The 20181-nt window shown below is 37.6% G+C and overlaps 1 protein-coding gene and 1 long non-coding RNA gene across 2 annotated transcripts; both read right to left on the bottom strand.

Moving 5' to 3' along the window:
• Positions 1–569: 569 nt before the first annotated feature.
• On the bottom strand, positions 570–6058 carry LOC139129336 (uncharacterized). The gene is made up of 5 exons (XM_070694970.1): positions 5965–6058; positions 4817–4885; positions 4075–4464; positions 2831–3229; positions 570–1384 (listed from the first exon to the last, which is right to left on the bottom strand). Exons 1-5 carry the CDS (start codon positions 6056–6058, stop codon positions 570–572), a joined length of 1767 nt encoding a protein of 588 aa, XP_070551071.1.
• Positions 6059–11748: 5690 nt separating this feature from the next.
• On the bottom strand, positions 11749–18956 carry LOC139130111 (uncharacterized). The gene is made up of 5 exons (XR_011551783.1): positions 18914–18956; positions 18633–18755; positions 15489–15533; positions 13014–14223; positions 11749–11793 (listed from the first exon to the last, which is right to left on the bottom strand). It is a non-coding gene; the product is annotated as an uncharacterized lncRNA (long non-coding RNA).
• Positions 18957–20181: the final 1225 nt, after the last annotated feature.

Here is a 20181-nt window from a genome sequence, read left to right as displayed (position 1 = left end):
AATCTTGTTGACATGTCTCATGACGGATCTAGAGCTGTTTTCTGTTTCAAATATACTACGTGATAAGTTACAAGAAACGAATTCAAGGTTTGGAATTCAACATCAACAACAATTAGAAAACATAATATTTTTTTAAACTACAGTTGCATGATACTTTGCTAGTAAAGCTATCTCCAAAGGATATTAACTTTCCCATGGGGCTAAGCGTTCATTTAAATCAAAGGAGGTGTGCACAATAATTCAATTCAAAGCCATTTTCAATTATGATACTGCTGAACAGGAATAATTCCTTAATAGATTTTTTTCTATCGCAAGACGAAAACATATCGTTAGCATGTGATTCGTCCCAGGAACACATGGCTGAAACTCTAAGAGTCTTTACAGTGAATACAACGATTAAGAAGGCCTTAAATTCGCTATATTGATATATTTGCAGATCTCGTTAAAATTTATACCTGTACACTTAATACACAGAAAACAGCTTTGCCATATCACAACATTGCGATAAATCTCAAGATTCACACACTCAAGGTAACCCCTCTCCTTATCCTGGCTGCTTTAGCCTCAATTCAAATTTGCTTCATTACATAAAATACTTTGACACAATTCTGATGCCAATCACTGACAGCCACTCTGAACGGATTTACATCTGTTCTTACGGCAACATACCTCGGGTAAACCCTTCCTTCACCGATATTTTGAAGGAATTCTCCGTCTGATGAAAACTGAACTATTCTCCTGTTCCCAAAGTCACAGACATAGATGTTATCATCCTTGTCAACGTCAATGCCGTGGGGATCTTTTAACTGACCCGGCCCTGACCCTTTCGAACCTACTGACGTAATATATTCTCCATCAGAATTGAGTAATTGTACGCGATGGTTGTTTTGATCTGATACTAATATTTCATTCTTACTATTGACGACGACTGACCATGGGAAATCGAATTGGCCTTCTCCTTTACCATGAGATCCAAAACTTGTCAAAAATTTGCCGTCTTTAGTGTATTTTTTAACACTGTCATTACTACGATCGTTGACGAGTACATAACCATCCTTAGACATCGTAATGCCATAGGGGTTTATGTCTCCACCAAATGAGGTTATAACCTCATTATTCTTATCAAAAGCCACAACTTGCATTTTCCCATGATCAGTCGATAAGTAGGTACCATCAGAAGACACAGCAACGTCACGTGGTCTGAACCACCCTTTGTACTTGTCAAAAACATTCTTACGTTTGCATTCGTTGTTCCAACCCATTACTTGCACCCTTCTATTGCTCTTGTCAGCAATGATCAAGTCACCGTTTTCATCAATTGCTATTCCGCTCGGATGGTCAAATCGGCCGTCTTCCTTCCCGGGACCACCAATTGTGTTTGATTCTGAAAAAATACAGAAAATCTTTGATCGGCTTCGACTCACAGCGTACGGCACCCAGTCACCTAGCTACAGACAGAACCGCTCCAACAAATCCCCATCATTAATTAGGAAGAGTTTCAAATGGTATTTACTTGCATGTAGTTTCAAACATTGTTAATGTGACCGTTAAGTTGCTACAAATGTTACATGAATAGATAATTATTTAGTTCTTCTGCACCACCAAATAATGCTGACACATGTAATACCTTCATTGGTTACGCTAGAGTTTTGTCACAATTGGAAACCTATCATGGCCAAATAAGCTTGCAAATATGCTAGAAGCATCATAATGAAAAAATACTCTGTTGCATAAATACTATGAGGCGTAAATTACATGTACTTTAAAATATCGTGCTATATGAAATTGAAAATTATAGAGTCATCAATATCTGGGGGCATTTGAATTATGACAAGCAAGTATGTAGGGCACATATTAACTTGATTTACGCTGATAAGGTAATACTCACTACATAGCAAGATGCAACAAATGAGCTATGCTGCCAGTGGAACGTAGACAGTGCTTATTCAAACTACAATGAGCTGACCCTTTCTAACATGATTGTTATTCTATATTTCTTAGAAGAGATTTACGTAATTATAAAAAGATTACTTGAACACAATATCAATACAATTGCATCAGAGGTTACGAACACGTTTAAGCCCTGAGCTTTTGGTGAAGCCAGCAAAAAGTACAGGACAATGAAGTTCGAAAAGCGTTGAGTTTACAATATATTCGCAAAATTTCACATGTTCTTGTCTTGTATGTGACACGATTATCTGAAAAAGGCATGTCCACCTTTAAGTATTGGCGGGATTTCTCACCTTTGTGGGATAATTTCCTTAGGACGAAATGTCGTTTCAAAAGTACAGAGTTACGTAAAACAATTTCTGGTACATGTAGTTTCGGTGGTCTCCGGACGGAATTGTATTTCTCCGTCTGCATATTAAAAATCGCTAACTGTAGACTCATCGTTCTGTCATGATTTTCTGTCGACCGCGACCTTACCTCGGCGTTGGTGACAAGGAAAATACATTCGATCGTAAAAACTGAAAAGTGTCACTCTTAAAACATAATTTTTCAATGCATCTTTTTGTTTAAAATCAATAAAACGTGCTTTTATATAAGTGCCAAACAATTGAGAAAATAAAATAAAATATTAAAACAAATGACATCTTGGAATGTAAGATGACTTATGTGTGGTCAGCTGAATAAAGGTACATGTTAAGATACCAACGTGTATGTCTAGCTCCAAGGAGATGGAAATATCACGTTTTAACATGTAACAGACGGGTCCATTTCAGTATTACCTAGCAATACGAGAATGGCGACACAGACATAGAATGTGTGAAAATACATAGTATTTCCACAATTTGTTTCCTATGCATAGAATAATATATCCATATATTACCTTCTATAGATGTCAAAATCGACTTCAGGTAGTCGGACTCTCTGTCACGTTTCTCAGACTCTATACCAAGCTGCTCAATCCTTGCCCTCAGATTGTCCATTTGGATGCCCATATCCAATTTGGTTTTCTTCTGTTCTTTCTTCTGTTGGTCAAGTTCCATAATCACCCGAACATTCTGAGCTTCGCTGATTTCAAGCCTGGCCCTCAGATCTTCCATTTTGGCCTCTCCGTTTTGCGCCTGTTTCATAACCAGCTGCTCCTCCTGGTTTTCGCTGATTTCAAGCTTTGGGCTCAAACTTTCGATTTTAAAGCCTAGATCCTCTTTGGTTTGTTCCTGTTCCAATTCCTTTTCTTTATTTTCACAGATGGCTACATCTGGTTCAGTTGATATATCATTTCCTGCATTTGTTTGGAGATAAAAATATATTACGCCCTGACTGAATGATTGTACTGTATTCAGATAACGCCATAAGTGACCACGTGTGAATATACGGGTTACTTGGTGTGGATTTCATGCAAACTTAAGAACTTTTATGTACCATTCAACAACGTTCATACGTAAGTTTTGAAGCCTTTTTTCTCATTCCGTGTGCTCAGATCATATTAAAATAGCACTTTTGTTTCAAATAATGGCATATAAAATCTTTAACGACATAGGTGTTCAAGATAATGCTCCTTCAAATATCTCACTAATTTACTGTCTAGAACGTTACATAGTCATATTGTTCACATCCAAAAATGGACGCTTACGATATGCAACAAGCTTTGTGACGTTGATGCCCCATACGATATGTAACATTAAATGTTGTCTAGTCTTTGAGACATCCTAAAGACGTTTACACCCTGATATCAAACTGAATAAGTAGTTCAGAAGATCCGTCATTCCTAACTTCAAACTCCAGTGATTTGAGCCATGAGTACATCCTATTCGCAGTTTGCGTTCAGCCTGTATCAGAGTACTGCCGAGCATAGTTTTATTTTACATTCAAAAATCATCAATCAATATAACATGTCCATTAAGGATCGGACTATGAGGTTCGCGCCATTCATTCGTTTACAGCCTGAATGTAAAATAATGACAGTAAATATCAAAATATTATAAAATAAAATGACAAATGACATACTTATTTACCTATGACTTGATAATTTGGCACAGTATAAAATAATTTGGTGGTATCGATGCGTTAAAATAGTGCAAAACTTGGAGGGGAAAACGTGTCCACTATATTTGTTGGAGTATTCACCTGATATGTTTTCCCCTGATGTCAATCTATGAAGAGCTTCTTCGTATTCACTGTAATCGATGATAACCCTCATCGTGATACAAACAGCGTGCACTTTACTTAACACATCTGGTGTTATCAAGGCCTCCTCCACTGATTCACGAAGTTCACCACTTTGATAGCGTTGCCACAAACCTTGCAGGGCTTTCGATGTTTTACATTTAACGTTGTACCTGATGCTCCCTTCCTCAGGATCGCTTACTTCGATGTCGGGGTCATCATCTTTGAGTACCTGTCTAGTCTGTTCGTGTTCTGCAGATAGTCCCTCGGCGCTGGTGTTGTACAGACTGTGAGATACCATAGACATTGTACCACCAGGTTCTGGGATACCACTCGCTACACGAAGTTCCGCTGGGACAGCATGGCCGACAGTATGTAGAAGAGTACATAATTGTTAACATGAGCATTAAAGCAATCTTGTCTCAACCTTTATAATTTCCAGTGTTCCCTAAGACGTTATCGTGTTAGTAAACTTGGAACATAACTTGACTTCATTTCAAACTTACTGCACTGTCTTAAATAAATGGAGCCTTCCTTATTTTTGAAAGTATTGTTGCGTATACTACAGGCTACGGAGACAAAATTTCCGACCTGAATTTTGAAGTATGGAAGTTACAAGAGAGAGGCGGACAAAATATGCAATTATTTCGTATACCTGAAAGGCCCTGGTCTACAGAACATGTAAAACAAAAGTCTAATTTACCTGTTATGCTAGCATACGTCATCTGTTCAGGATCAATGCTTACTATGGGGGAACTTTCACCACCAGCTACTGTTTTAAACACAAAACTTTCGGTTAGTGTTATTGGAGTTTTAAATGGTTACAATTGCATATACTGTAAGAATATCATAGGATATGTACGGTTAAAATGAGTGAATGGTTGTATCACTTCGTCTCACTGTGTGGTAGATTTTATTGTCATATCATTTTGATGTCCTTTGTTTTGATTAAAAGAGATGTGTCGTTGTAGTACTTATGATCAGTCGGAAAAAACAGCTGGATTATCGGGGGCATCTCGTCATATATATAATCGAAATTGAAAAAGGGTTGTATGTAAAAACTTGCCGAGGTCAGAGCCAAAAAGGCTATTAGAAGTGTGTTAATCAGTGTATCGAGGAGACATCTGCAGAAAGAACATACCTTTCCTATCATATATTTCTATATACAACCTCTGTATTTTTGAACAGAAAAGCAACTAGTGGTTTGACTTTAGCGGAGAAAACAAATCAAAATGTTGTATACGTGGTATAGATTATATGAATGTAGGGTTATGAAGGAACCTTAAGATAATCCGTATGTATCATGATGTCAAAAACGGCTCACTTCTTATCTTGTATCCCTTACATGATGATTTTCGTGTTTTATCTGATACCGTCTGAGATGTTATATACAGTGTAAAAGAGTTAAAAACTAAACGCCTACTCAGTAGAAAAACGCTATCTATTTTATGATTTTAGAATCTACCAGTTCATAATCTTTACAGGGAAATGCGTGTAATCAAAATATCATGTTAAATGTGTATTATTGGCTGTAAAGATCACATGCACACGAGAAGAAAATCTTTTGATGACATAAAAATTTAGCATAACTCGTCAGGCAACGTAATTTGTTTTAATTACCATAGAGTTGCTTGCAGCGATATGGTATCGGTCTCATTCAAGTATAACTGAAGTATTGGAGTAACAAAGCACTGGTCATAGGCTGCACTTGTTTTCCCGAAATGCGAAGCTTAAATATTTAAATAAATTCTTAAGCTCATTCTTCATCAGGATATCAACACAAATTTAATGAAAGGTATGCCTGTTTCCAACCTTATGAAATTAGGAGAATTCAAACTCCATGTTTCTTACTTTGTCTGCCTGCCACCAATGCATCTTCACCCTTTTTAGTTCCATCGTCAGTCGTAGTCCCTGTTACTGCTACGGCACACTGTGTAGACGACATGAAATTGTACAATTGACTTATAAGAAGCAAGTATAATTGATTTGAAGCTCGTTGGTACGACAATGACTAAAGTGTAATAAAAGCTCAATAACAGTAGCTTTAACTGGCTGAAACACAGAAAGATTATCAAAACATACCCAAAGAGAAGTTGCTTTTAGCAATTACAGTGACTAAAGTATATTGAAAGCTTAATAACAGAAGATTTAACTAACTAAAGCACGAGAAAGGTTATAACAAACATACCCAAAGAGAAGTTGCTAACACCTCTTATCCCTCCTTTCAATTGTTGTTAAAATACATTAAAAACAAGTTGCATGCGCGTAATATAATTTGTGACAGTAACGTATTGCAGAATAATTTATATATTTATCAAGTGATAATATTATTTCATTTGCCATCAGATTAGAAGTCAAAGTCAACGAACATGCAGACATCCATGTTATTGGAAATTCAGCTCACCCGACTTGCTGGCAGACTCTATTTCTTCAGAATGTGTACTTCCACTGGGCGAACGTTCACCACCAACCGCTGTAAAACAAATAGTGCTTCGTTTTTGTTGCTGTTTATACCATACCAGAGTGACAAGATAAGTGTTACACGTATCATGTTCTTGCCATAAAATCATATAAATTTGGCGTCACAATGTCGTGAAGATTATTGCATAAACTTGGAAAGGTACCAGTAAACAAGTAATGATGATAAGAGGTTCACGCAGTTCAAGTTATATGCCTCTAAGTCTTGTTTTTGTTTAGTCACAACAAGTAACAAGTTAAGAATATTTTTCTGTATACGGCGTCTGTATTCCTGAACATTAAGTAACAAGCCGTTTGACCCAAGCGGAGTAAATCAAATCTGGATTTTATATTAGGTATAGATCATATCCAACGGATGGTTATGAAATAACAATAAGATTATTTGTATGCATCACGATATGAAATAAGGTTTAACATGGTATCTTGTCTCCCATACACGGTCGCTTTCTTGCTTATGTTATACCTTCCAAGGTGTAATATATAGGATATAAAGTTAAAACATCGGAATTAACACATCAAGACAAGCAAAACAGTACCGCATTAAGTTTTGTGATTTAGAATTGACACTTTTATAATCTCTACAAGGAATGCATGTAATCGAAATCTTATAATAAATGTGTTTAGTGGCTGTAAAGATCATATGTAGATGAGCACGAATCTTTTGATAACGTGGAAAATGTGTATAGCTCGTCTAGCAATGATATTATATCAATTACCATAGTCTTTCATGCGGCGATATGGTGTTAGTCTCATTCAAGTATGACTGAAGTATTGGGGTAACAAAGCACTGGTTATGTGTTGTACTTGTTTTCCCGAAAGCGAGGCTGAAATTTTTAATTAAATTCTGAAGCTCATTCCTCATCAAGAAATCAACACAAAGATCATAAAGGTATGTCTGTTTACACCCTTTTAAAGGTAGGAGAGTGAAATCTCCACGTATCTTACTTGGTGTGCTTGGTACCGATGCATCTCCCGCCTTTTAGTTCCATCATCTGTTGTGGTCTCTGCTACTGCTACGGGAACTGTTTAGACAGAATTGAACAGAAAAAGTTGTACATTGAACTTACAGGAACCAAGTATTATTTAATTGAAGAAACTTTCATGGAGGATTGCTTATTGCGATGACAGTGACTGAAGCATGTATGTAGAACATCTGACGCATTAGATGTATTCTTAGTCACTGTACGTAGGTTTGTCGAACTTAATCGCTGGGTAAAGATTAATCAAAAAACATACATTGAGCGAAGTCGTCCGTTCAAATTTGTTCGAAATACATGAAATAGCAAGTTGCGCGTCTGTAAAATTATTGATGGCAATTACCCATAGGAAAGTTTTATAATTTACATTTATCAAATGATATGATTTTCATCGCTATCAGTTTAGAAGTCAAACTCCACCAACAGACATCTATATTATTGGACATTAAACTCACCTGGCTTGCTATCAAATTCCATATCTTCAAAATCCTTACTCCCGCTGGGCAAGTGTTCATTGCCAACTGTTGTAAGATAAACAATATTTCGTGTTTTCATAGTTTATAACCTTCTAGACGGACACGATTAGTGTTATAACTGTCATGTTGTTGCTTTCTAATCATGTAAATGTTTTTTGAAAATGTCGTTAAGATTTATTGCTTAAGCGTGAAAAGGGACCGGAAAATATTATGATTTTTACAGGCTCTATTAAAGTAACTTCTTTCTTTGTCTTACTTTGCTCAGTAACAGCAAGTAGAAGTTAACAGTATTTTTCTGTTACACTGCATCTGTGTTGGAGCGCGGTGTGTCAGCGATGAGGCTTGGATTATTCTAACAAACCAAGAGGGTCCTCGACTCGTTGACCGGTAGCCCCCCTCATATCTCTGCTGCAGGCAAATTTTAATATTCCAAACTGGAACTTCTTTCAGTCCTGTGCCTCCCCCCCCCCCCACGCCAACTTGCTCAATAGACGTGGCGGACATGTGTGTATTCTTCATTTATCTAAGTTTCTTCGGTTCTAAGTATTATATATAAACAAGACAGAAAATGTATATCATTCAAAACGCGTATTACCCAAAAGTGGGTGAAAACCGTCGCCTGTGGCAAAGATTAGTGAAGCTACTGCTGAGACTCCCTAGCTAGGTTATAATTATCCAAGCCCAACTATCTCTGTACGGAGACTGCTTCGGAGGTTGACCGATCTTTGCGAAAAGTATTTAAAAATATGCTAGTGCTTGCCTAGAAATACAAGAACTTCGGGGAGTAACCATGGAATAATATTACAGGTTTGGTGGGATAATGAATGTGTTAATATTAGGAAAAAGAAATTTGAATATCTTAATAGATTCCGTACTTCAAACAGTGCAGATGATTTAAAAAGTTATATAGATTCTCGCAATCTTTTCAAGAAAGTGTGTGCCGCAAAAATTAAAGCTCACAAGTCGAAGCAACGTACAGACTTACTAGAAAGTGTGAACGATCCTTCCAAATTTTGGAGTGTGATAAAACAGATTAAGACGGGAAGGACAGTTACGAATCAAAATAAAATTGCATCTGCCGAATGGTATCATTATTTTAAAGATTTGTTCAACACTCGTTGTAATCTTGTTGACACTGATTTCGATAATAAGATCTCAAGTGAATTGGAAAATCATGATTTATATTGTGACAGTTGTCAAAATGATCTTCCCATCTCTGTAAATAAGGATATTACTCATCAAGAAGTTGTGAACTCTGTTAAACATTTAAAGAGGAATAAGTCACCCGGTCCAAATGGACTTGTCAATGAAATGTTTCAACATGGTACTGAGATAATGTGTATTATTTGTGTGACTTATTTAATCTTATTTTGAGCAAAGGAAATTTTCCTGAGAGCTGGTGTAAAGGGATAATATTCCCCTACATAAAAAAGGCTCCTTATCTGATGTAATAATTTCAGAGGGATTTCTTTACTCTCTGCGATGAGTAAAATATTTACAAAAATTATTAACGACAGATTTGTAAAATGGGCAGACGAATCTGGAATTATTGTTGAAGCCCAGGCTGGTTTTCGAAAAAAATATTGTACCATTGACAATATATTTTCTCTTCAATCAATGATTCAGAAGTATTTATCTCAAAAGAAAGGTCGAATGTATTGCGTATTCATAGACTTTTCGAAAGCATTTGATTCAGTAAACCACAGTTATTTATGGCATAGATTAATCTCGTATGGTCTTCACGGTAGAGTTTTAACTGTCCTTCGCTCAATGTACAATAACTTAAAGTCATGTGTCTTATGTAATGGAGGTTTAACAGAATATTTTGATTGTACTGTAGGTACTAGGCAAGGATGTATGTTAAGTCCCTTTTTATTTGTTTATTTGTGAACGAGTTAGCTTCATATATGGATATAAATCAGAACAATGGTATTTTTATTAATGACGATTTCCCAAATTTAGGAATTTTGATGTACGCAGATGACGTTGCCGATGTTGCTGATTTACCAATATCTTTACAAAGAAAGTTAAATCAACTTGAGTTTGTTTTGCAAGCAATGGCTCATGTCTGTAAATTTAGATAAAACCAAAGTCATTGTCTTTAGAAACGGTGGTATCCTTAAACATTATGAACGTTGGTTCTACAATGGTGCAAAAATCAATACAGTCAAACATTATAATTATCTCGGGATTTTAATTTCATCCAGACTGTCTTGGTCACCAGCAAAACATCAATTAGCCATGAAAGGAAAGAGAGCTTTGCACCAAATAAAAATTGTCATAAAAAAATTAGGAGGTCTCCCTTTAAGGGAAGCATTTAAGTTGTTTGATACGTCAGTTTTACCCGTACTTTGTTATGGGGCTGAAATATGGGGTTGTGATTATTCTTTAGAGATAGAAAGAGTTCAATTGGACTTTTGTCGTTTCTTAATGGGGGTAAATACAAGTGTAAATTTTGAGGTACTCCTTGGAGAATGTGGTCGATTTCCCCTGTCATGTACATATATGAAACGTTGCATATCTTATTGGTTAAAACGTTTAGAAATGGACACTACCCTTATCCCAAAGCTTGTTACACTATGTTAACCAAATTAGATGAAGCAGGAAGGAGTAATTGGGTAACAAAGGTTAAAGATCTTCTTTATAAATATGGCTTTGGAATTGCGTGGGTTGAACAACAGGTCGGAGATAAAAAGGCTTTTTACGTTTATTTCAATTAAGACTTCAGGACTGCTACAAGCAAAGTGGTCTGCTAGTATGCAACAATCACGAAGACTGTGTACTTATGTAAAATTTAAATCTCTACTAGAGCCTGAAATGTATTTATCCTCTATTAGTGTAATGAAATTCAAATCTTGTTTATCCAGGCTTCGCACATCCAGTCATAATCTAGCCATTGAATCTGGTCGTCACTCTAAACCAGTTGTTCCAGCGGAACAAAGATTTTGTGTTTTCTGCCAAAGTAAATGTCGTAAGGTTGTTGAGGACGAATGCCACTTTGTATTGTTTTGTCCTTTATATGACCAGCATAGACTAGAATTGATTCCAGAAAGATTCCGATTGTATCCTACACATGACAAATTTATTGCTCTGTTAACTTCAAAAAACCAGTTTGTTCAATACAAATTATCTCTTTATGTGCACAGATCATTTAAAGCTCGAGAAGAGTTTCTTCTGAAAAGTGTTAACTGTTGAAAAATTAACAAGTACACTTTTTTGCATTGTATTTTTCTATCTCTCTGTTCTGATGTATGCTTTTTTGCGATGGGCTGAGGCCCAAGCATTAGAAATAAACTACCTATATACCTACATATAATATTACAAGGTTCAATATATAATTCCCATGTGTAGCTACAAAAATATACTTTTCCTCAAAGCAGTTCAATTACTTATGTCGACAACATCTAATCGTTGACGGAGTGTGGCAGCCATCTTGTTTGTTTACTTGGTTTACTATAATATTAAAAATGTTGTTCGGGAACCGAACCGATGACGTTTATCGTGTATATCTCGACGTTTACCACAAAATATCACGTCTGATATGTCGCCTACATGGGGCGATAGGGCATGAGTATATGATAAACCTTGGAGAAAAAGGTAAACTCCACTAAAATCTTAAAAGTAATTCATTTTGTTGCTACAACGGGAACAACACTATCATATTTCCAATGTTATCTGAATTGACGATAGATTATTGAACTAACCTCCAGCCTGACTACTGTTTAAATCATCATCTTCGGACGTCGATTCTGAAAAGCCGAATACACGAGAGAATACATTGTGCAGACAGTTAACTCGGATCATGAGTTGTCGTAGGGATTGAATCTAAATCACACCTGATAACGTAGGGTAAGAATGACGAACCCTTTCATCTGTCTTGTGTTGTGTTCGCAGTTGATACTTCACACTTCGTTTGGCAATGTCTAGAAGTTACTACACCAAGTAAATTTCACGTTCTCATGTTTTGCCAGTGAATTGCCAGAAGGTGTTAAAAAATTCCACTCAGTGAGGGTGTGACATCGAAATTTAAACCTCTTAAAATGTTCAGGTATGTGTCTGTCCTAGCCGTTTTCTGTGAAGATATTTTACAGCATATTAAATCAAGTTTTCCCGCAAAACGTAAGTAACCTCGTGTCAGGTTCAATTTCATCCCATAGGCCGTCTCTACAGCTTTTGCTAGATGTGATAACATAAGAGAAATTGGTCCGCTTTTACACGATATTTGAATGTACATCCTCTAAGTCAATTGTCCACATTGTTCTAGTGCAATGGGTGCAGGGCCATTCTAACCGTTAACACAAAAGTTTGGTGTGCTCTTAAAAATTGATTTTTCTCTGACGTCATCTCTCCAGCAAGATATGCAGTACATTAGCCAATGGCCGACCTTAGTGCTCACAATTTTAGCCAGAGACGCCTCAGCTCAGAGGCAACCTCCTCCGAAGTGTGAACGTGTATGATTAGCCCAGCAGAAATACCTCACCCGTGCCGATCTAATATGCAAACAGCAAATGGTGAGCACCCTTTCTATGAAGACCTGGTAAGGTCATGGTTGCCCAACAACATACGATTTCTTGCATTTGTGCTGCCATGCAGCTGTTATTCGATTATTGCAAATAATGACCAGTCGTTCGTATTTCATATTTATCTTAGAGTGTATTATTGTCGTAAGAAATGTTTCGTGGTTATGATAACTGTTGGCACTTTAAAAATCTCTCGATTTAGATTTATCTTGTTTTTACGGACAATGTTGTTTTCATTTGGCTGCCCATGTTCGACTGTACGATGGTGAAAAATATCAATTTTTGTCACGTGAAGACATGGATGTGTCTATTTAGGTAACTGAATGTCTATATGTTTTTATTCTGTTTCTATGCGCACATACGTCTATGTGTATGTGTTATAATATTGTTAGTCGCCATGCTTAAATCATCATTTTTTGCAACGTATTTAAGGAAGGCTTATTAATTACCTTGTTTTGGTCGACCGACACGGGTAATACGAAGAAGCTGCTTTTTCAAATCTTCGCGAAGTTCGACACAAGTGTCAAAGGTAAGACTTTCCTTGATCTTTTTAGCGGTTGAAACGGCGTGATGATAGGAATCAATTTTTCCTCCAACTTTGTGCGAAGTATGTTGTTATCAGTCATATCTACTAATACATTATGTCGATATGGTTCAAGATACTTCTTGATCATATATTCGAAGTCATCACTGTCCGGTAGCAAAAGTGGAACTCCAAGTGATAGCGCTGACGAGATCGACGGATCGGAAATATGAGCATTTGGGTTTGCAAGTACCAAATGGCAGCCGAGTAGCGCGTCCTCAAGTTGACCTTGAGTTTTCGCAGTGTTTCGAAACAAGTCTGATTTCGGAATGCGAAAGTTCTGTCTTTATGTTTCCTTCTGATTCGCTCACATCACCGATTACTTTCAACTTGATCTTAATTTGCCCTTGCGGGCATCGCGATATATCCCAATATCTCAACTATGGGTTTGAGATTTTGCAAGTTTGTTGGTTGTAGAAGCGAAACTATTTCAAATGTTGAGTCGATTTTTCAGTTCTTCGTAAGCTTTGGAGATATTGCCGAGGTTTGGTTGAACATAGTGGTGTCTGTTAGATTGAGGTCCTCGATGTTTAGGTTGGAAGTACTCGTGGGCGCTTTTACCCACAGATAATACGTGTGCGTGCGACCCTCTATGCAACTCCGAAAGTTCGTCAGTTCTCGTTGATAGTTCCTTCTTATCGCACGAGATAATTTCAGGGTTGATCGAATCTGGATCCCACACGTTAATGAGATACAGCTCTGCATCGTGAAAGATATCTCGCTTAAGCTTTCGAGCTTCCGCAGCTGTTGTTAATGAGTAACCAAACACGAATTTGACATCTCGTGATAGTTTCCGCAGATTTGGATAAAAGTGGTCGTGCAAGTAAAGATATACTGTGCCCGGAATCGAACGATTAGGTAGTAACTGTTTTAATTTCCGCTCTTCTGGTACTGGGTATTTAAATAGAACTCTGAACCGTTCAGCTTCTTCCTCTTCCCTTTCGCCACATTGTACACCGTGGAATAGATGTTATCGATCTCAATTCACTGAGGACGCTGGCAATCATGCGATTGATTGACGGAATTCCATCACTACATGCCGAACCCCATCCTTCGTTTACGATCAATGCTGAAACCTATAAGAGTGATAATTTAAATCGAATTACAAGAGAGATTTTATGGATGTTGGTAAGTTATAAACATTATTGTAATATTACATTAAAGGGACGCGGTCATCGTAAATTTGCATATTCCATGTATGGTAAAGGGGCGGGGCTTAGCGTAGGTACCGTCGACTAATTGTTGTCAAGGACGCCATTTACTTCACCGCGAAATTTAAATGTTTTTTGGTCGATACGATGGAACATGGACATAATCAACAGTCGGCTGTAGCCCTATTTAGTGCAATTGAAACCGGATCGAAGTAAATGAAGGGGTAACGGGTTGTGACCCGACTTTCGCAGAAACCAAGTCTAGTAGTAGCTGCAAGGGAGCTGTCGTTCCTCCGATTTGATACGTCAAATGTCAACCAGACGACTCTGTCAAATATGCCATGGCTGGTCGTGTGGGGGCGCCTTTGTAAAAGCGGCCACCCTCGTAAAATCTGTGATTTGATATTAAAAAACAGGTGACCGAATACCTTTAAGAGATACCAAGTAAATAGTAGATCGAGAGAAAGAGTGATAGATAATACAAGGATAGGTAAACAGGCAAACAAACAAACAGACAGATAGACAAACAGACAGACAGACAGACAGACAGACAGACAGACAGACAGATAGATAGATAGATAGATAGATAGATAGATAGATAGATGGATAGATGGATAGATAGATAGACAGATCGATAGATAGACGGACAGACTGTTAGACAGACAGACACAGACAGACAGACAGACAGACAGACAGACAGATAGACGGATGCATTGATGGATTGACGGACAGACGGACTGATGGATAGGTGGGTTTGTGGATGTGTGGGTAGGTGGATGAGTGGGTAGTTAGTTGAGTGGATGAATGGGTCAGTGCATGGATAGGTGGGTGGGTGGGTGGGTGGATGGGTGGGTGGGTGGGTAGGTAGCTAGCTAGCTAGCTAGCTAGCTAGGTAGATAGGCAGGCAGGCAGGCAGATAAGTGTGTAGGTAGGCAAGTAGGCATTAGGTAGGTATGTAGATAGATACGTAAGTAGGTAGGTATGTCGGTAGATACGTAAGTAGGTAGGTATGTAGGTAGATACGTAGTAGGTAGTATGTAGGTAGAGATGTAAGTAGGTAGGTATGTAGGTAGGTAGTTAGGTAGTTATGTAGTAGGTACGTCATAAAGTAGGTAGGCAGGTTAGCAAGTAAGTAGGTGGTAAGAGGTATAGAAAGTTTAGAAATTTTAAATATTCACAAACGGTATTACCTTGTTCGAACGTTGCATCTTAATAGATTTGGAATATTTTTGTTCCTGGATTAAAAGAGAGGGAATAAGAGATGAAATGAACAACCAATGAAAATAAATAAACAAAGTATTTTACATTTCTAGCGTGTTAATTGAAGCATTCTTCCTAAGTTGCAAGAAAAGTAAAACTTACATGGTAAAAGTTTAAATCCAATGTCACCAGGCGCAAAGGCAAACCGCGTCTATGCCTGTTAATCCAAAGGTCTTATTCACAAGACCAAATGTATAATGGTGGCAATATTAAGAAACGTTACATAAGTCTAACTTTCATTGCGAGTAAAACACGATGTACGCATAACATGTACATTCTTAATAACAGACTATACATTAAAGGACACAATTTTCAGAAGAAGTTTACGATCTAAAATCCAAGATCATTAATATGCAATGGTGCATCGGCTAGATAGCCTTTGTTTAAAGGTATACAGTCACCTGTAATCTAAATATACCCATATATGGTCAAAGAGGCGTTCCTTGGTATTCAAAATTTCCATTTGAGGGCGCTGTTTTTAAAAAGCGGCCACCCGCTTAAAATCTGTTATTGGTTAGATTTTCTCTTTCCATGGTAATTGTGGCAAAATTGGAACAGGTGACAGTATACCTTTAATATCTATCGGCTAAAAACTCAAAGCTTCTAATAAAATTTCAGAGTCAGTTTCTTAATGCCCCTAATGCCGACCCGAGAACAAATTTATACTTCAACCTCCGATCAAGCTATTTCGACAAGGTCTGAACCCGTCATAGGAGTAGGAAAAATCAATTGAAAACAAATCGAAATAAATCCAGCATCTCTAAAATGGGAAATTCTAGAAATAGTTGCAATAAACAATTTAGGTAGATTTTTAGGTTTTGTGACTGTGAGAAACATGTTATAGTTGGTACAAATGTCGCTGTTTAGTCTAGCAGGTCTAGTTTAATGGCGAATGAATAAATATGACAGGCGCTCGAATGTCCAAGCCTTTGAATGTGTCTATTTAAAATGCTTTTCAGTTAAATGCCTCACAGTATTGTATGAAGAGACAACGGTGTGACACATGTACATTCAATATCAAACGGTCGTCTAACTTTAAAATATATTTTCTACTGTGTAATCTTTCCCTGCTTGGTTTGTTTCACAGGTTGCCAATCTAATCAGCAAGTAATAGCCAATACGCCCGGACTTAGTGCAACCTATATTTTCTACTTCAATTTACAATTAAAGAACAGACACCTGGTCAAAGAATAGCTAGCCCTGAATTGTTCAACCTCTAACTTAGTCGTTGCTGAAGACCGAACCAAAAACTGAACGGCAAAGTTTTGGAAGGTCTAGGAGTAATAGGGTCACCCTAACGTATCGTCAAAGATAGCAATTTAACTCAGAACTAGTGACATAACACGATGTGCCCCTCACGTAACAAACATAAATATAATGTATATCGCTACCATTAGCCAAAGATTATTGTCCGCCTCGTCATTGAGGTACAAATGCTGACCTGATAGATGTCTAATTGTCCCATGAATCATTCGGCTGTGTCAAGTTAATAAACCGCTAATTTGCATATTAAATGAAGTTTTGTAATTTGTGATCTAACTCTGAGAGAACTGTGCGAAAGTTGATGAAACCTGCTACATATAATGATATAACAGATATCTGATAGTTCTGTGAAGCTATTACTTTTAATTAACCTCATGTAAAACACGTGAGCACATTCAGTTCACATCTTGTTTTGATTTGTCCGTGTGTCTTAATGTCTATGGACATATCAAGCTCTGTACCAGTGACCTGGTATGATAAACTAGATTTGCACGCCCTTAGCGGCCAATCATATAATTTCTTTGTCTGTTCAACCGTAAGTGCCATTTCTGCCGTATGTGTCAAGTTTGGCTGTACACATGCTGTAAAAACTATTTAGTGCATGCGCAACATTTACAATCGTCAAATTAATGTGATAGAAGGCGTATTCAACAATTAAATGTCATGAAAGTAACTTCTACATTTTTGACTACATCTAGTTTACCTTTTAACAAGCTCCAATGTAATAAAATTTCAACAAATTATATGTCAGCCGTTGAGAAACGTCACTCTTCGTCATAGTTACACATTCAAACAAAGCAACAGCCACATGAATTTGAGACATGTAGTTCCCGGTACATGTACTTCAAAGGGTGTTATTTTTCTCCGGATATAACAGTCCGTATCCTACAGTGAAATTGAACACACCTTTATAAAAAAAGGCTTTAGGTACAGCTCCTAAAACGTATCAGTAACTTCAAAGATATTTCCTCAGTAAGAGTGAAATGATTTCACCCCCCTGAAAAATACACAATCCCTACAACCCTACAGTTGCTGATACCTACTGTTGAAAAACTGACGTCCTTTGCAGAGTCATATCCTTATTAAATAATTGGACTGTGCCTAAACGTACACACTCTGCCATTACTATCAACCGTATTCTTCATAATGAGACACTTTTCATAACAAATCTCCTGGGAATTTGCAAGAAACTTGATTGGTGCCTCAATTTTTTTTTTGTGAGACCTGATTGATTTTCCGGCCAGACATATTTTCCAGCTGAGTCAGAAATAAGGCCACGTCATAATAGAACAATGCTTTGCCGGAACAACAAAGATTGACGGAAAACAAAAACGCATCTTCATGAATAGTCATTCAAGGGTATGCTCCCTGGTATGACAGGATAAGATTGCCTGGAATAACCCTGAGCAGTTTCAGACTCGTGTCAAGTTTACATTGTCAACATTGGACAAGTCAACATTGGAACTTTATATGTTAAAGGAAAGAGAGGCTCACAGAACGTCTGATTGCTTTGTTGCCCCGCCTGAGGTCAAACAATGACTTTTGTCAGCAATATTCGACTGTGCTAGACTCGTATCAAGTAACGGATACCTAGCTGATCGATTTTATTCTGTCAGTCGGTAAAGGTTCAAGGGTATACGGGACAGTGTGGTCTTAGTATATAATCTTTATTCAAGTCACAGCCAATGATATAGTAAAGTCCGCGTCCGTGTTATGTTTACAAGGGTTGCCTGGCAACAAATAACAGCCCTTACAGCTAAGGTCGATTACAGGGGTGCAGACATGTGAATACATAAATTTAGCATACTTACCGTTGAAGTTGTTGCGAACCCAAACAGACACTTGAAGTTCAATTTCAAACTTTGAGACAGCACCAAATGGTCAACCAACTTATTACCTTTCCTCAGCTGATGGTGACCCTCACACTACGCTACCTGTTCACAAAGCGAAAGTGCAAAATTAATATCATTTCGTCCAATATTTAGGCATACAAAGCGAGAATTGAAGAGGCTCGTTTCTTTTGTGATGTGTGTTCATCAAAGACAAGTTCAAATGGGATTTTTTATCCACAAATCATTCATTGAAGTCATACCCACTACTCACTGTGGTGCCGTCTCTGGGCTCCGGTAGAAAAGAAAGACCAGAACGAGACGTTTCATTCTATAATTGTCTGGCGAGTCACATGACGTATCCTTAGCGGTTTAACAAAAGGGCGCACCCGTTCATTGACATTAGTTAGGTAAGTACGTATACATTTTATTGAAAAGTATAGAATTACCTGACACACAGGTCAAATGAAGTTTTGAGCTCGATATGTCTAAACAAGTTGCTGACGTACAGTTTATTCTTAAGGGTTGGCATATTGCAACGTTTCGGCAAAAGACAATTGTACGAAGGGAATGGCCGTCGGCCATAAAACTCAAAGAGGCAGAGCTTGTCTTGACTTAAAGCAAAGACGCTATACTTCATACACCCGCTGACAGCATCCCTATGTATGCCGAGGAAAAGTTGGCCATGTATGTTATGCAATTGCAAGCACTTATTACGTTAATATTGAAACCAAATGTGGTGTCAAACTTTCGTCATTCCCCCCCCCCAGTACAACACCTAACAGCTTATATAGCTTCTGCAATTTATTACAATGATTGTGCAATGTTTTTCTCTTTTCAACAGTGTCAACAGAGTTTCAAGATTAGTCAAGCATGGTCTTTTCACAACAATAGAACAATGCCCCCTCACAGCATAAACTGGTTGACAGCGTATAAGGTTATGGGGTTACCCGTTCCTTTGTGTAGGTACTGCCCCTGTTCACAACAAACAATAGAAGGACGCAATATATTTTCTTTGTTACTTTGAAGGACCTCTCCATTTACCAATCGGCGTTGAAAGGTCTGACTCATATTATGTGAACAATTCCCGAGTAATTCCCTTTTCAGTGCCTTTCTTTTGTTACAGCACAAAGAGAATTGAAGAAATCTATTTTCTTCTTCTATTTATCTAATGATTTACTGAAAAAATATTTTATTTTAAATCAACAAGAAGGAATCCACAGATGTAAGCACAATTGAGCATTAAACATTTGGCATACACTCGATGAACATTATATATCTAGTAAATAAGAGGTAACAACAAACCTCTCTCTCTCATCTGTCTGTCTCTGTCTGTCTCTCTGTCTCTCTTTGTCTCTGTCTGTCTGTTTGTGTCTGTGTGTCTGTCTGTGTCTGTCTGTGTGTCTGTGTGTCTGTGTGTCTGTCTCTGTCTGTCTGTCTGTCTGTCTGACTCTCTCTCTCTCTCTCTCTCTCTCTCTCTCTCTCTCTCTCTCTCTCTCTCTCTCTCTCTCTCTCTCTCTCTCTCTCTCTC

This window comes from Ptychodera flava, chromosome 3 (genome assembly GCF_041260155.1).
Source record: "Ptychodera flava strain L36383 chromosome 3, AS_Pfla_20210202, whole genome shotgun sequence".
NCBI classification, from domain to species: domain Eukaryota; kingdom Metazoa; phylum Hemichordata; class Enteropneusta; family Ptychoderidae; genus Ptychodera; species Ptychodera flava.
The sequence above is the reverse complement of the archived record's forward strand: the minus strand, read 5'-3'. Positions and strand labels throughout refer to the sequence as shown.

Bases quoted from the DNA above. Each gene is read 5' to 3' on its own strand.
- LOC139129336 (XM_070694970.1), bottom strand. From the start codon at position 6,058: ATGTCGTCTACACAGTGTGCCGTAGCAGTAACAGGGACTACGACTGAC. The intron at 4,465-4,816 runs GTAAATTAGACT...ATGCTGTCCCAG, and splicing joins GACGTATGCTAGCATAACAG to CGGAACTTCGTGTAGCGAGT. The intron at 1,385-2,830 runs GTAATATATGGA...GTATTTTTTCAG, and splicing joins GATTTTGACATCTATAGAAG to AATCAAACACAATTGGTGGT.